Below are 18,712 nucleotides of genomic sequence, written 5' to 3'. Positions count from 1 at the left end.
CCAAGGTTCATATTTAAAGCACAGTATAATAGCTTCTTTCTAAAACATTACAGAGAAGAGCCATTTCAGCTACTTTTGATCTTTTTACACAGAACTTTATCTGAGAAGCATTATAAACATGACAATATTGGAAATTTAAGGAATTAAAAGCAAGTTTTTAAGAATATAAAGTTTGTGTGAGCTACTTAAAAAAATAAAAAACTTCAAAGATTCTCAAAGATATCAACAATAGTTTGAAATTGTACCTGCTTCCTGAAATGTAGTTTTGAGTGTTTTTTTTATAAAATTTGATGCATTCAGATGTAATGTCAAAAATGTCAATTATCTATGAAATACAAGAAGTTTCCGCTTGTTCTCTTGTAAATGTGAATATTTATTATGCAGTGCTAGCAGCAGTGCAGTAACTTACAAAGAGGTTTTTGTAACTCTCAATCTCGTTTTCTTCACGCAGCCATGAGGTCACTGGCAGATCAAGAATTCATGTTACAAGAAAAGTCTCTATATCTCCCATTTCAAAGATACATTTTTGAGACTGACTGCTAATACTGAGATAGAGTGATTTACAAAGAGAGTACTGAAGATTTATACACATGCACACACTGCTTTCAGGATACAATTTGGCACAGTGCTAGATAATTTCTCCTAGGCTCCCTTTACCCATGAAAGGTTGGACTTCATCATCTTTTGAGGTCCCTTCCAACCTTGAATTTCTTTTTAATGATTCTATACGCAACAGTGAGCTTATAAAATCAATTTATATCATCATTACTGTCCACATACTCTTCCACAAATATTGCGAGAAGTGTATGACTCAAAAGAAATACATGAGAGTAATTTTGAGGTCATATTTTTTCTGTCAATATCAATCTTCAATTTTCATACTACAGAAAAAAAATTTAGAGACTATGAGTAAACTAAAAAACAAATGCAAAATAATGTAAATACAATTAATCTCATTAGGAGCTAATTCATCTGTTACCTTTCTTTTTTGCCTAACATGTCAACTTGTCTGCATAAGGCATGTTAACACTTTACAGATATTTAATGTTTAGAATGAGGATTTTATATCTACACACTTCCTCCTACATTTCTAGAGACACTTACAGTACAAGGATTAGGATTTTTATTTGAGCAACACAATCATCAAGCTCATCAATCTGAAGAAATCCATTTGTCAATACAGAGCAAGCAAGACAGGTGTAAGACAGGCAAAGACAAGTCTGACTCTATACAAGTGCAGAAGAGCCTAGAGCCTAGGACATACAAATCAAGAGGTAAATACCTTTTTTTTTTTTTTTTTTTTTTGGAGACAGAAAATTATTTAAATGGGGTGGAGTGGAAAGGGGAAGACAAATTGCCTGCTGTGGCAAACTGTCTGAAGCAGTTATCATACTTTTTTATCGATCTTATTCTCATATTATGGCATCTACACCACACTGGGTCTGGCATTACACAAAAAATCTGGCCTAATTCAAAGGATATAAGCATTACTATTAAAGGTAACAACACACAAACATTTGCTTGGTCACAGCATAGTATCTTGCGTGACTTTGCAGGACATACTTGGCCCTGCACATGGTGGGGGTGTTGAATCTAGATTATCATTATGGTCTTTTTCAACTTCGGCCATTCTATGATTCTATGATATACTCCTCAATACTCCTGGTATCCAGATGTATACGTGAAAACATGAGATGTGTCAATTAATGCTTAAATGTCAGGGTCCTGAATTTCACTCTGGTATTAAACATCTTCTTTTTTCCAATACAGTTGTATTCTGGTAATAAAGTGATATAATTCCCCACTGATTCCTAACTGCTGTGAGAGCCCCTTCCAGCTAAAGATGATATTCTTATGCTGAAATATTAAGTTTCCAGTATGTCTGACCTTGAAAGCACTAACAAAGCAATTACTTTGCTAGTCAATATGACAAGGCACCTTGAAAATCGGAGCAGATACCAAGCCAGCTAACATGTATGCTGCCATCTGCTGAATATAACAGCAAGAAATCTTAACTGCTCAGAAAGAAAAACTACGTAGAGCCTTCCAAGAAATATGGTACCAAACTCCTCATTCATAGCTTATTTCACAAGTCAAATAAAGTCTTCCACTTCTGTATGAGAATAGGTAACACTTTACATTTCTTTGACCCACAGCTTTAAAATGAAAACTAACACTATCCTAGAGCATTCATTAAAGCTTCTGTTTTGAGTTCACTCCTTAACAACTGGAGCTGAACTGGAACTGAATTCAAAAAGATTACGAGGTTTATGTGAATGCTCATCATGGAGTGCAGATGAGAGCCAGGAAATTCACAGTCAAGCTTCAACATTACCCTGATATGAAAAGTTCTTCTCTAATTAAATTTAAAAAGAAATGGCAATAATGTATAAGCTGAAGTTCCTATAAAATATGGTCATAGGCCAGCACAAAGTGAATAATAACAAAAGAATAAGTAAATTTCAGAAAGCTCAATACTGCTTTTACAAAGACTACCTCTATCTCTTTAAAAAAGAAAAAAGGGGAAAAAAAAGGAAAAAAAAAAAAAGGGAGATATCTTACAAGCATCCTTCCTAGCTATATGGGACAAATACTGCACCATTCATAACAATATGTTGTTTTCTACTGCTGGTAATAAATACTTTTTAAAGCCAGTAAAAAATAAACTGTGGTCAATAAATATTTATCTGTATATACACAATGCATCTGAAATTAGTTTTCCTTACATATAAGGGTTTATAGAATTGAAAGTACTACAGAATTCATAAACGTGTGATTACATGTCGTACAGTTCTGCCACTGCTACTTTTTACAGTATGTATTCGTAAATTTCTTTATATTGTAAATTATGAGAAGTATTTAATATTAAAACATTACAGATGTTCCTAAGACTTAGCCATGGAATACATTTTCTGATCATATACCACTCAACTTTTAGAGAAATATTTAATATCAAAACATTCTAGATTACTAAGGTTCAGCCATGGAATTAATTTTCTGTTCATATACTACTTAGTTTGACTTTAATTGTAAGTTCATAAGCTACAAATTACTTATTTTAATTTTAGAATATGGCATTGATGCAATCAGAAATGAAGAATATTTTACAGAATAAAAGTATTATTTCTATTCATATTAAGCAACTGCACCCTCTTTATTTACAAAATATTATAAGACAAAAATATTATAAGACAATCATAATCCTTAAAATTACCTCAAAGTTTTATGATATTCATAAGGGCAAAATTAACATGTAGCTGAAAATACACTTTAACTTCACTTCGCTGAGAGAACACTCTATTATCCTTGTCCACATTGGAGAGAAAAAATATTAGAAAGTAATAAGCAGAATTCCATAATGTTATTGGGTAAGCACTTTTGATTCATAAGCATCTCCAAATTTTTCATATATTTTGTTGCATTCACAAAGAATGCCATTTAACATTTCACTCTGATGTAATCTTTAATTATATGTTTTCATTTCTATTTATGCAGCAATTTATATTTAAATGCAACTGATTTTAAATCTGAAGAGGCTGGAGCCATATGGTGCACTAAAGTAAAGATGATGTTTACTCATAGAAGGACAGAAAGATGATTTATTTGACTAATTTGTTTTCTAATGCACAAACAAAGTCCTTGATAAAAAAGCGTAACTGATAGCTGAGAGAAAAACAAAGCAAATTGAGTTACTTTATGTAAATATTTAAAAATATTCATATTAGCTTTAAAACAACTTACATTTCCACAGAGTGAAGTCTTTGTATGAATTCCAAATACCCAGGATAACTTACTAGAAGAGTATCTTCACAAATTAAAATTGAAGTCAAATTTCAGCAAAAATAAATTGTAAATACAGACCACTTCTTAAGAAAGAAATGATGATTTTTTAAAAAGTGCCTAGCTCACTGGTTCTCTATTAAACCTGCCTATTTTATGCAGTACCTAAGCATTGCTGTGTTGCTGTCCTGTGCAACTTTGTATATTGCACGGAAGCCTATAAAAAATTATGCTGATTATCAGGTACTTGCATCTACAGTGTACTTCCATACCAGCTTTGCCAGTAATCTCCTTGGAAATAGCATTAGTATTACAGTTCTTCAGAAAGATGAAGTGTTTTCAGTACACTCATATAAAGTATAATATTTTTCAAAGAAAAGTTCCCCTTCTCTCCCCTTCCCCTTTCCCTCCCCCCCCCCCCCCAAAAAAAAAAAAAACACCTTTAGGGCAGTTAAGTTGATAAAATATTATTCTAAAACATTGTTTCAGCATTGTTTCCTTAAGTACATAAGGAAAAGGTAGACACTGAAGAACTTAACATCTAATCAAGATGGAAAAAGAGAGTTACATATCCATTTTATTATTTTCCCTGAATCAAATTCCCTTCACTCCTCTTCCCTCTAATCCTAATATAAACCAAGTTCCTCTTCATTTCACTTCCTACAACCCCAACTGATAACACCAAATCAAATCAAAATAATGGGGATGCAACTAATCATAAAGTCAAATCAAACCGAAGCAATAGGGATGCAGTCAAGAGCCCTCTAACTACTATTTATTTCTATTCCCTGTGCACAGGAACTCAGTGCCCAGTTAGCAGCTGTTTCTTTCTCTTCTTCTGTGGGATGATGGTGGATGATGAAATAGAAGCCTTCTGCAAATTCTTAAAAAGAATGGTAATCCAATCACACAGTAACTAGAAAATATAGAATGAGAACTTTATCTCGCCAATTAGCCCCAAGTAATAGAAGTGTGCCAACCTCCTAAAAAGGATCATCTGTTACAGCTCCTATTTCTACTGTGTATTTAAATGACGCTCTGGTTGGTTTGAATGGAGAGGAAGACTGCTACCATTGAAAACTAGAAATGTGGTATACATTATAATAAAAGCTAGTAAGTCTTACACTACATCCAGAACCCAGGAATCTTTTAAATAAAACAATAAATACTATTAGGTTCATGATATCATTTAGAATCACAGCTTTAGGATAGAGCTGCGAGGACAGAGTAGACATGTTTCTTGGTCCAGAATTAGGATAAAGAGAGCAGAGAGACTCACTTTTGCTGGTGATCAGCTGGCTTTAATTACCTTGAAAAACCAAAACTTTAAAAAAATCAGACGTTATCTCATTAAACAGATATTTAAAAGTAACCAACAGTAGTAACAGCCATAAGAAAGAAGTCCTTCAGCAGCCACTATGGGGCAGTGTCGTAGGCAGAACTGAACTAAAAGGTAGTTACTTTCCTACTTCAACTCACGCATATCATACGCTAATTGAGAAATGGCAACACATGAAATCTGAGATTTCTCTGACCACAGATCTGGAACTTGAGGCCTATAAGGTAAAATAATTAAATTTATACTATGCTTTTGCAATGCTAACAGGTAGGTGCTGTTACAAGCATGACTTACATTCTGGCCATACTCAGCTGCACAGATTGTGCAACCCTGAGGAAGCTAAACCCCATCCTTGTCTGATCTTCCCTATCCATGGTGGTGCAAGAGCGACCCTGAAGTGCAGTACAGGAAGACAACACACCCAGAGTCTTGGCTGGCAGAAGTGTTAAAGAAGTTTGTGGGGTGAACAAGAATAAAGGAAACTTGGGTGAATGCTCATCCCATGCCCTCATAAAAGCATCGAAGGGACTTCTTGGCCCAAGGACTCCCCTGACCTCTATAGAATTTACCTCTGCAGCTCATTGGCCAAAGTAAAGGGATGCAGATGCCCCTAGCAGGTCCACACTCCAGCTGGCAAGTGGAGGGGTGACCTCCTCCCCACACCAAGTGCTGGCTCACTGAGTAGAGGAGAGACAGCTTGAGGAAGAAAGGGCAGGAGCCCCTACAAAGTCCCACTCCTCTGACCGTCGCTCTCCTGTGCAGGAGCACCTAGTTCTCCCCAGCACAGCCTGCCTTCGCCTTTCCCAGTGGTCAGCCCGAGAGTGTCAGATGCTCCTTTCGGAGGAGCCACACGTCCCTGCCTGCACTCAACAAAAGCGTGGAGCCCGGCAGCACGCCCGCTCGTCACAGCCGAGAGCTGCCACCAGGCCCCGCAGAGAAATATTAGTGGGTTGGCACGCTAGGTCTCGGGGAGCCGCCCTGAAACGCGGAGGGATGGCGCCTCAACCTCAGCCCACCAGCGCAGATCCGCCACCGTCGGTGGTGATGTCACACCCCCGCCTCCCGGGCTCCAAGTTGGGCGGGGCGGGCAGGGGCAGCAGAGCCGCTCCGGCAGCGCGGGCAGCGTCGTCCTCGCCCGCCCTCTCCGCGCCGCGGCTGCCTGCGGAATGAGCGTCCCCCGGGCGGCTGCCGCCGCTTCCACTCGGGCTCCGGCGGGCGGGCGGCAGAGCGCGGCTCCCGGCGCGGTCTCCGCAAGGAGAGCGGAGTGAATGAGCGAGGGCAGCGGCGCGGAGAGGCAGCCCCGGGATCAGGATGCGGGCGCCCGCCAGCATCCTCAACCTCCTGCTGTTGTCCTTGCTGGCCGGCCTCGATCCTTCCAAGGTAGGAGGCGGCCGTGCGCCGCGGCTGGTGCCTAACCCGGCCCGGCGGTGCGGTGCGGAGCGGAGCGGGCGGGAGGCAGCCGACGCGGCTCGGCTGGGTCGCGCGGGGAAGGAGGATGCTCGCCCTTGACCGCCCGAGCTGGACAGCTCCGGGGACATCGGGGGCGCGGCCCAACCTGCGGCGGCTCTGACAGCTGCGCACCGCGGGGCCCGCCCCGGCCGTCGTCCGCGTTTCGAAGAGCGGGGCAGCTGCGGGCCCGAGCCCAGGCGCGGCCGTAGCTCAGCGCCCAGGGGGGCTGCAGCAGGGAACGCTCGGCAGAGCTCGGCGGTCTGCGGGGGGAAATCGGTTCGTGCTGGGGAACGCGGGGCGTGGACACGTCAAGAGCCCGCGCTGGAGCCCCGCTCCCGGGCACCGCCGAATTTTATTGTTCTCGAACGCGTTTGGGTGGCCAAAACATCGAATCTAGTGCTGAATTAACGCTAACGATGAGCGGTGTGTCTCAGCCGTGCAGCCTGACAGGGGAGGGTGGGTTTAGATGAAATCACTGAAAATGAGAACTGCAGCACAGCACTGGGGAATAAAACTCGCTGGGCCTGCAGATGGCTGTGATGCCGTATAACTTAGAACTTCACCTTCATCTGTATCATGCAGTCTTATATACGTGAGCATCATAAAAAAAGAACGAGAAAAAAAAGAAAAAAAAACGCTCTTATAGCATTGCAGTCCCCCAGCAGCCCATGCCGTGCTGCCATGATCTGTAACATGCTGATGAATGACATTTAATGATGCCATTTCAGTACCAGATGACCACATGAAATAGTACTTATCTCTTCTGATGTTTTTTTCTCCTTCTAAATAAAAAACTAATCACATGAAAATATGGGCAGAATTTGCAACAATATCAAAGAGGTATTCCACCTTAAAAATATAAAATAGAACTTACAAAGCAATTCAGTGGCAGTCTGATCTATAGCTTCACTATTCATATTGCTTTTCAATCTAAAAAATACAGTGACAATATAATAAAAGCAGGAGGTGATATAGAATTAATAACATCAGTTGATAAAGAATTACACCTCCATGTTCTTAAACAGCAGTTACCAACAGTACCAACTGCTGCTGTGTTCTGCAGGGACTCACCAGGCAAGGCACAGGAGTTCCGCATCAGTGTCAACAGGAGCACATGGGCACGTTACTATAATCACAGGTTTCCTCACTCATTTTTCTGTCATCGGTTGCATTCAGATCTAATAAAGTCAAAGGGACCACCTGGAAGCAGAAAAAAAAAAAAAAAGAATTTTATCATTGTCCACGGAAGAGTAAAACACTGACGAAGCAAACCAGCTTCAGCTGGCAGAAATCTGCTTAGTTCAGGTGTCAGAGTGATGTCCTAAAATAACAGTGGGAAGACATGCTTCATCTTTTGTGTTTGTCACTGACCAGCACTGAAAAATATCAGGATGAGCCACCACAACCAATTCTAATCAATTATCTTTGAAACTTTGCTTCTAGTCATTTTGGCATGGCATACTGCACCGTCCAAAGGGTGTCACAAAGGCCTTTTATTCATCATGAGGTGAGACATTTTCAGGGATACTAAAATGCTAATTGCAGGCCCTTTCAACTTGGTGAAGAAGCCATGAGCCAGAAAGATCTAAAATCCTTAAGAATATGTAAAAATGTGAGCCCTTAATCACAGTCTGCTGCTTATTGGAGCTAAACTGGGTTTTCAGAAATAAAATAAAATAAATAGTGGATCAAATGGTTACTCACATCCTTGGCAAAGATACTATACCACATTTACCATTTAAGAAGGTCACATGGCAAATAATTAAGTTTTGTAGACTACGGACATCAGATTTCATATTTCTGTGAAATATTATCTATCTGTGACCTTATGACTTATATTGTTGTTTCTGGTTTTGTGGTGGGATTTTTTGTTTGTTTTTTAGCATATAAATACAAGGTGCAATGTAAATCACTTCAAAAATTGAAGTAATGCTCAGTTATTTATCTTATTTTACGTGAAATGGAAATGGAATAACAATTTTCTGCCCTGTAGGTTTGGAAGCAAATATATCATGTGAAATTAGTCACAGGAAACTAGGAGATGTTCACTTCTCTTTTGCAAAACACTGTGCAATATGCTTATGAGCAGATGTACAACTTTTTCATGCCCTTGACACTCACAAACCATTCAGCCTATGAAAACAAATTGTCCCAGATATTTCAGAGTATATACAATATATTCCCATTTATATTGTGCAATATTATTATTCAAGTGATAATTTAAGTGATCAATTACTTAAATTTTTTTGCCCACATAAAAAAGCTTTTGTTTAGTACTAGGCTAACTCTGACTCTTCAGACTGTTGGTCACAGGCAGTCTTATTATGACAGGGCTTTTCAGCTAAAGTTAGTATGTTATCTATGAATGTAAAGTATTTAGGTATCGTTGTCTTATGTAATATATGTAATCCTCAAAAAGTACAGTTTATTGTCAGATTTCTAACACATTAAAATTTTATTTCAACAACAGCAATTTACTGCCCGCACTATTGTATTTCACTTCCTTTTCTGATACAGAATATTGACCAGCTCTGGAAATTCTCCTTTATCAAGTTCACTACTGGTTAATTTTAAACACTGTTAGTGCTAATTTTAGAATATCAATTTTAATACACTTATTAAAATATATCTGTTAATCAGATTCTAATTTTACTCTGTATTTATACAGAAAGAAAAACAAAGAAAATATAATTATTCATAACAATGTGTTTCAGTAAATCTTACTTTCCAGCAGGGCGATTAGATATTCAGCAGAAAATCAGCTTTGGGAAAAGACTTGGAATACAATATCTTTCTTTTCTTCTGTACTCAAAGATAATATCATAAAAGAATGAGCTCATAACTACTAGGAAATTTCTAAGAGTTGCTGCTAGATGGCATCTCTGTGCTGCTTTTCTACAAGCCTCGAGTCTTTTGAAATGACCTTCATTGTATGCAAAGTGGACTTTTTAAAGTTACTTTTGTTGGCCATCATTTGATTGGTATCATTGAATGATCAATTTTATAACAAACAAGCATTTTACAGCAACATAATGCTGCTCCAAATAAAATAAGCTCATCAGGTAGCAAAACCTAGATGGGATTAAGTTTAATTTTGAACATTTCGATGGATATGAAAAATACATATTTTTTTCAGTGTAGTTAATTAACTTCATGTTTTTAACTTTTATATGACTGTATATCCTTGATCTGATGGATTTCTCTATTCTTTGAATTTTGCCCCCCGAAAAGTGTTTCAAAAGAAGACTGATGGGTGAAATCCCAAATACAAACCATGTCTAGTATCATTAAAGGACCATTGCAAAAGGCAAATATTATCTATATTCACAGCTTGGAGTAACAGGATATTTGGGAGCATAAACCTTAAAAAGAATGCAGTTTTAAAAGTTAACTATTTTTGTGTGCACGCTTAACCTCTGTATTTTAATTTTTTTAATAGCTGTGAATAGGATTTCAAAAATCTACAATTTTCACACATAACCTGACTACACAATTAGCCGCTGCAATCTTTTTCTTTCTTTCCCAGACTAACAGAGCTTGATTTACTGCTGTTTTGCAACACAAACTAATTCAACCTGTTGTGAAATTGTATAACAAGAATGTTATATACAAACACAGGCTACTACAAAATTTATTTTTTGTTGAAAATATTAAGTCACAGTACTATAATACTGCAAATTTGCATGAAAATCCCATTCGCTTCTTGGGAATTAATTTACCCTGTTTTCCACGCTATTACTTGTTAGTCAAAACAAAAATCTTATCTGACTATTTAGTATGCAGGATTAAGAACACTTTAAATAATGAATGACTGAACATGGTGAACTCCTGCCTTAACATTTCCAAGCAACACAATTCAAAAGCTGGGGAAGAACACTCTAGAGCTGTCTATATGTTCTGGGTCCTCTCCTGAGTGTGATTCCAGTTGTGATTCCACTTCACTAACTTCAGTTAATGGTTAACAGTCCAATGAAAAGAAGTTCAGTGGGTATTAGAACAGCACTCAATTGTAGCTCTAAAAATGGTAATTCTAATTGGCTACAGATTGAGCAGTTAAAAATTTGAAGTTCAGATCTTTGAAATCTGTAACAAACCTACTAATAAATAAACAGAGTATTCAGAAAGTGTCTAGTTTATACTGGGCACCAAAATCCCCTTTTCCTGTACTTCAGTATGACACAAATGCTTCAGGACATCACTTAAGCATTCTTAATGGATCTTCACTGAAAATCAGGTAAAACTCAAATGCATTGAGTAAACCTTTGGAGCAATAGTCTGGGATGCACCCTCTCAAAGACTAAATCTACTACAGAAGAGTAATCTGTCCTACTGCTTCACTTCACAAGGAAGTGGATTTCTTGTCTAAGATGAAACCGAGAGAAGCAAGTTTTGTATGTCTTGTTTTGCACAGACAACTCTTTTCATGAGGGAGAATGCCAGCATTCATGAACAAACTGAAAACTTCTCTTCATCACAGAAATGAGCTGAAAAATCCAGAATTTCTTGCAGTTCAGACTATTTGGTATAAACAGAAGTAAAGGACATTGCAGAATCTCATATCAGATCTGTTTTTCAAATGTTTTTAACTAAGATGCAAGTGTAACAGAAGTACATGTTTCTACAGGTATTAATTATCCTGCCATTTGGAGTCCCCATCCCTAGGGAAGTATTTAGGGGAGGGATGCAAAGACACAGCACTAAGGGACATGGTTTAGTGATGGGACTCAGAAGGTCAGGTTGACCATTGGACTTAATGATCTTAAAGATCTTTACCAATTTAAGAGATTCCACAATTCTAAAAACCTAGCTAGCTGAATTCTTAGTCTTCCAACCTATATATACATATAAATATAAAAATAAATTAATAAATAAATAGTAGCAGTGCATAGTACTCTAAAATATTTAGAATGCTGTACAGGTAGAAAAGCATTCAGAAATTGAATGTTTTTATGTATTTCAAGAATTCCAAAAGGATGATCAAAGAGTTATATTGCACTTGTTTAGCATAGGAAACAACTTTTTACATGGTCAGCTAATAAACATGCTCTTGGTGAACCCACAGAACAGAACAATTTACTGTTTACCAGATCTGCCATTGCTTTTCAAAAGATCTTTCACAAAATAACAGTTCCAAATCTGTCCCCTTCATCATTTTTACTTTTTTTCTCCCCTAAAAGGTAATGATCTTAACATGTTCACAAGAGGATCTCATAAGAACCCTTAAAGTACAGAGCATCAATCTTCACCTAATTTGTCTTTGCATTAATGGTATTTTTGGTGAGTTTGCTTAAAAAACAGATGAGCCAATAAATGAATTGTTAAAATGTTTATCAAACAGGGATTTTTTCCCAATATTAGAAAGATACACGTTCTCCAAAGGACTTAACTCCTCATATCAGTACTAAATTATCTTTACCACATATTCAGAAAGGAGTGGGAGCATGGGCAGAACAAGTGGAAAAGACTCCATTCAGAAGGCTGCAGCTTAATGCACTCTCTGATTAAGTGCCAATCATAACACTGTAAATAATGTTAAAGTATCAGTGCATGTTACTACAGAAAGTTTTATAGTTTTTAATTGATCTCCTTTCTTGTTGTTTTTTAAAACTGTTTTATGAAAATATTTAAAAATATGTTTCAGTATATCACTTTAAGTTAATACTAAGAACTCAAATAGTTTTCCATATACATACATATATTTAAAATAGTATATGCTTTTTTTGTTTGGATATTACTTTTTAAATTGGTTTTGTAGAAACACGATCCTCAATGTATTTAGAATACATTACTATTACATTTACTCATATTAGTAAACCTGGTTTGTCCAGTCCTTGCCTCAGTATTACAATTACTTTTCTTATTCATTTTTCCATATAGTCTTTCATATACCATTCTAACCAATCCACCTTCTAATAAGATTTGTGCATTTTTAATACATGATATTGAGACTTCCAAGAAAATAAATAGTAAAAAATGTTGCTGTAATGCACACCAAGTGATAAACAATATGGAGAATATAGATTGCAGCTGCAAAGAACTCCATTACCTTTCTTAGATTAGATGTAATTTTGAAGTGGAATTTGTCTGCTTTGCAAAAGTGAGCTATCAGTAATTTGCTTTTATTTTCATTTGGACTGGATCCAAGTGACCCAGGTCTTTCCCCACTGAATTGAATAGACATTTCATTGTTTTTCTTTCATAGAAGAGAGCCCATTAGTTGTAACTTGCAGCTCACTGACAGACGATTGTTTTCCAGTTATCTGTCAACACAAGTTCTTAAGGCTGAAGTTCCCCAACAGCCCCAAGCTGCTCATAGCCCCACACCAGCACTACCCTGCCCAGCCTGCCTGCTGCCAATTTCTACTCTGCACGACTCAGACCTTTCATTGTCCATTTTAATCCACTAAATCAACAGAACACTTCCTTTTTTTAAAGGTGAGATATGGTCTTCTATTTGACTGTTCTAAACTTTCTAATAATTCTGAAATATGAGAGTATATTTATGATATTCATTCTGTTTGCATAGCCATAAAATTTCCAAGGGATATGGCATACAAGTTTGGCAGAGAAATTACAACATAATTATTTTAAAGACAAGTCCTCTTTTACATACCACAATTTACTTAACAAATGAATGCAGGGATTTTTTTCCTCCTTTTTATTTCTTCCCTCACTTTTCTTCTTTTCTTGAACATTAGCAAGAGCAAGAAAAGGTCCTTTGACCTTGTGATCATAAGTGCACATACATAGTAGTTGTCTTAACGCACAATGTAAACAGAACTTGTACTAAACAGCAGATACTGCTGCCCCACTAGTTTTTACAGTAAAGATCCTTATAGTTGTTTATCTTGACAAGTATCTTGGCTTTGAGTGTGACATGAAATACCATATAGAAAGTGGTATGAAAAATTTAAATACAGCTGTAGATACATGTACTCTCAGTTCTTAAAGCAAGTGTGTAATAGGTTTGGCTTCATAACGAGATTTCAGGTCATTATTGTTTGCAGATATTATTCACAGATATTTATGAGAACTTCCGTGAAGAATGTAGAGATGCATGCCAAGTAGAATAACACACAAGCCCCTTCTGTGTAGCATATTTAGTAGCTAGTTCATATTTGGAAAAATCAACTACTAATTATGTCCAGTGTCTTGTTATAGAAGTGATAAGATCAGACATGACAAAAGGCTACAGTTAAATTAAATAAGAAAACCATTGCTATTAAGTGATAATCACATTAGTTTACCATTAAGATCATCGTAAATATGAATGCCAAAATAAACCAACTGGTTGACAAAATGAAGACTGCTAGATTCTGAGTTTTTCTAAAGAATTGTGACCTCCTGGATTATTTGTAATACACCTTGCATAAGTAGTTGTCAAACTGACAATAAATTGAGAGCTTTTTGGAAACACCTTATTCACACAAAAGTTTTCTACAAAACAGATTTGACCTGGAAACTTACTTCTGTGACGAAGGAATTATTTTAAAATATATGCTTCATTGATCAAAGAATGTTCAAAACTGTGGATGTTTGCTTCAAGGTAAGATCACATTTCCTATGAAATCAGCATCATTCAACTGTGCACCATTTCTATTCTCGTAACTGATTTATACTGAACACCAGCTACTTAACATGCTTTTAGGAATGATTTTACTAAGAGGGATGAAGGACTGTTCAGACCTCCCCTACGATCAGTCCCAGTGCATTCCCAGATCTGTTCTATGGCTCAGGCTCCCCCAGTCACGATGTCTTCATGACGATAGTACAGTGAAATCTGACAGAACCACAACCTTCAACAACTCGTTACAGTTTTAAAGGTTACTGGTCCTAGTAATTATTTCAATACGTATACATATAGAAATTAAAATAGGCAAGTGGAAAACACAAAACAATCATGATTTATTATGATTATACTACTAGTGTAATAAAATAAGAGAAAACATATTCTATGCACTAAATTCTCCTTGTCTTAATTTTGTGTGAGCTTATTCACCAAAATAAAAGACTAAAAGGAAGCTTTGGAAGTCTACAACCAAAGGAATGATGATAAGCTTCTCACTTTATCAAAGCCTCCTCTTTGTTACTAATCTGTATTGTCACAAATTAACCAGAGATAATGTTTTCTGAATTTTAATTGCTTCCTTTTTCACAATATAAACTCCTCAGGTCTTAATAGACTGACAGTACCTAATAGAAAAGTGAAGGACCACATCTGGTTCCCTGCTATTCCAATTGATTATGTCCCTGTTTTTTTATAAAGTGAATAATGGCACCTTATAAATACCTTTGTTGAAAATTAAAATGTTATTACTTACAGAGAAAATCAGTAACCACATGAAATAATAGCAGATCAGTCCTTTGCTTTCAGATTGTCTCACTCAGTTTCCATTTCAGAAGCCAATACATCTCTAGGCATTCCAGAGTTACTAATTTAACAGGACTGTTTAGAAACTGGGTATTTTTAAACAGTTTCCATTACTGTGGGATTACCAAAATGTTATTCTTCCTAAAAACAAGACAGGAAGAGATTTTATTTTAAATTCATTTTAAATATTACCTTAAGTAGGTGACAAAAACCTGTTCACAAACTCCTGAACAGCTGGAAGACATTTTGTCCAAAACAGTTCACAAAAATTTTTCAGTGCAACCACAGACTTTTGGACTTTCTACTACTACAGTTTTTAATGATAATTAAAACCGAATCCTATGAGCTACAAGTAAGCACATTTCAAGCCAAATTTGCTGTTAGTCTAATAAAAACATCTCAAAGTGTTAAGAATTCACATGATTCTAGTTCATGCACCATACACATCCAATTTTACATTAAAAGGCCAAAACAGACAGATCTGGTAACGTGTTCATTGGACTGGAAAGACATTCCGCTATCCTTGCAAGGGCACATATCCAAAGTTTGAAACTGTTTCTCCAATTAATATCAGTTTAACTAAAATGCTTTGTGACAGGTTGGGGGAGAAAATCACTGCCTAAAGCAACTCATATATATGTATTTTTTTGCCTTGAGGAGGCCATGTTTCAGTACAAGCCTGCCTGAACAAAGCATTCACTTCAGCAGGATCAGCAACAGGATCAGTATACCTACCACCATCATTTTATATGAGAGCTTGAGGAAGCCTCAGTCTTAAGTATTTTAAACAATGTCCAGGGTTCCACTTCAAGATCTTTACAGATGTTTTGCTGATCCTGCATGCTTTCTGCTATTCTTTCAAGATGGTTTTGAAATGCACCACTGATTTTGAGGTGAGAGTCTGCATGATAGGTATAGTTTCTGCTACATTTGCCTTAGAAAACATTTCTGCAAGTAGAAATGATTCAAGATGACAAAGACTAGACTGAACAGCAAATACATTCCGTTCAGAGGCTTGACTTGTTCATTGTCCAAACAGAGACCTGGCCTATGAGCACTAGGCACTTCTTTGCAGCTCTCCTCAGGTTTGTCACCTACTGAAAACACAGTGCAGGGACCTGGGCAAGATGCCCAGAGCCAGTCTGATGTGGTGCTATTGCCACAGCCAGTACCAATAACTAACAGCTTGCAAGCACTCTCAAAAACCCAAGCTTAGAATGTCAGATTAGCAGACAAATGCATTCAAACACTTTTTTGCTACTTCAGTTGTCATTTGATACATGGAAATTTTTTCTTCTGAACCAGTGTTTGGAGCAATGCCTATATTAGAAATGCAGAATGCATTAAATATTTGACTTACAGGGTAGACTGTGAAATCAATTTTAAATAGCAGACTGTGATACAGGGATAGCTTGCAATGGGAGGAAGGATGGAAGGCGTAGGTTTAGCACTATGTGCTAAATAGCATGGGAACATTGTGAAAAACTCACTGAACAATGGAGAGAACAGGATTATGCAATGATGATAAGGGGAAACCCAAATGGTACAGTGTGAGTTTAAGGTAAATAATTCTACTGGAAGCACATTGGAAATATTGAAAATTGAAATGTCCAGGAATAAAACAACGAACAATAATATCTTCTGGACAATTTTGTCTTTCATAAATGTATTTTCATAAACCTAGTAAAGAAGATATTAAAAATAAGGTGGACAGTATCAAGGTGAATTGGGACTGGGATTTATTCCACTAAAAAATGTACTACTCTTTGCCCAAAGAAATGCCTATGGCTGTATCTCCCACTGCCACTCAACCAACAACAAAAACAGAAAATCTCCACGGAAAAAGTAATGGCTTCAGCAGCAAAGTTAGGTTCATTTCTCACTTGCAACATCAGTCATAAGTTAGAATATGTTCCTAGATCTATGACTAGTCAGCAGGCCTGTACCTGTCAAAGATGGGCAAATGAGTGCAAGATGCCTGCAAAAAAAAAAAAAAAAAGGGTTAAAAAGAACGAAGTGAATCAATGTTTCCCTTTTCTAATGCAGTGTCCATGTTACTTAGGTCACTCTGAAAGTAATGCTTCCTATTCATTTTCATGCAAACTACAACAGCTACCAAGAGCAAAATAACACTACTTGATAGAGCAAATTTGCAGCTACAAAACACTATTTTTCAACATGGTCACCACCATTAGCAAAGCACTTATGCTAGCAATGATTAAGAGTCTGCATGCCATACTTATAAAACATCTGCACCAGGTGACCCATTGTCACCATCACGGCTGCTGAAACACCACCCATGATCTATGATCTCACTGTGCTGACATTCAATCTCCATAAACATTCAGTGAGTGTTGATGTCAGTGGGTGTCATGTCAGATGCCATTTTGTCAGTCTGCTCCTCTGCTGCCATTCATCACATGGCAATGAAATGCAACAGAATATTGCTGGGAAGGTTCACCCTCTATTGCCATGACACCAAAATATGACATCATGGGCAACATAATAAAGTAGGAGGCATTATTTTCGGAGCAGCCCTTGTAGATAGGAAGAACAAAATCTTCCATAGTCATTCCTGTACTTAGACAAACATAGCTTTAAAAGTTTGTGCTCCTTTTCTAGTAACTGAAATTTATGATGGAAAAAATACTGGGTGAATATTGTGAAATGTTCTTGAAAATGAGCTAATAATTTTTACTTGCATTTGTACAGGGTAACAAGTTTTGCCTACTCATTTAAGAAATATCAGTATATTTTATCATTTACCAATTCAAAGTATCTCAAATTTTAACATTCTGGTTTGTGAATTATTCATAGAAGCAATGCATCAGGAACTATTTATGGAAATGCTGCTGAAAATAGTGCTTTATGTTACACCGATTCTAGTCAGAGGAAACTAATTTTGTCAAATTGGTTAGACCACAGTATCTGCTCAGCCTCATTACTAAGTATATCGTGCATTCTGTTTTTAACCATGACTATGATGGGACTCAGCATTTTACAGAATATTATGATACAACTACACATTGTACCACTCCAATTTTTATTCCCCAGTTCTTCACAATCGTATTCAGTTCCTAGCATTGTTTATAAAAAAAATCACCTAGAGAGTTCTTCAAAGTTTACACAGAACCAACTCTATTTCCTTCTGCTCCACTCGCTACTGGGTCAAAATCAGAGATTATAAGTATCGCTCAAGAAACACCATGCAATATCTGTTACTGATTACTGGGCAGGGGAAATGCACGGTCCTGAAATTCTTGCTAAAAAGTAATTCCATACAATTATAGCAGACAATAGAGAATATAGGGAAAGAATCTGACTCGCTGTACAGAAGCAAGGACAAAAAGGGACAAAAAAGGAACGGTCAGTGGAACCTTGCAAAAAAATACTGAGTACCATTCTGGCAGGAAAAGAGTGGCAGGAAAAAGACTAAGAGACGATTGCTTTTCCTTAAAAATGTAGCTCAGAAATGAGTCAGAAAACAAAGCAAGGAATAAACTATTATATATTTGAAACAATCCTACACAATATGATTTACAGCTGTTCCCAAAATTGTCTCACTCTCTTTAAGTAGCCATCACTTTCAAGCAATTTGCAACAAATAAAATACTTCTGTCCTACTACTGTTATACATTTTTACAACAATGTTTACTAGACTTTGAAGCCATTAGTTCATATATTTAAGTAATGCACACAGCTACATAAATACATTTTTAAGGATAAGTGAAAATATTATCTGCTCACATTTTAAAATATTTCATCAAATTTAT

The 18,712-nt window shown here is 36.9% G+C and overlaps 2 protein-coding genes across 2 annotated transcripts in view; one reads left to right on the top strand and one right to left on the bottom strand.

The window, feature by feature from the left end:
- The window catches only part of SLC30A7 (solute carrier family 30 member 7), a 508,373-nt gene that overhangs the window by 253,321 nt on the left and 236,340 nt on the right, over positions 1-18,712 (bottom strand). The gene's annotated exons all lie outside the window — the stretch shown is intronic.
- The window catches only part of OLFM3 (olfactomedin 3), a 47,095-nt gene continuing 34,813 nt past the window's right edge, over positions 6,431-18,712 (top strand). The window contains exon 1 of the mRNA XM_065746594.1: positions 6,431-6,499. Coding sequence (XP_065602666.1) covers positions 6,431-6,499 — 69 coding nt within the window. The remainder of the gene's footprint in view (positions 6,500-18,712) is intronic.

This window comes from Cyrtonyx montezumae, unplaced genomic scaffold, assembly GCF_038088225.1.
Source record: "Cyrtonyx montezumae isolate F1298 unplaced genomic scaffold, pur_monq_1.0 scaffold_1, whole genome shotgun sequence".
Classification (NCBI taxonomy): domain Eukaryota; kingdom Metazoa; phylum Chordata; class Aves; order Galliformes; family Odontophoridae; genus Cyrtonyx; species Cyrtonyx montezumae.
This window is presented reverse-complemented; position numbering and strand designations above follow the sequence as displayed.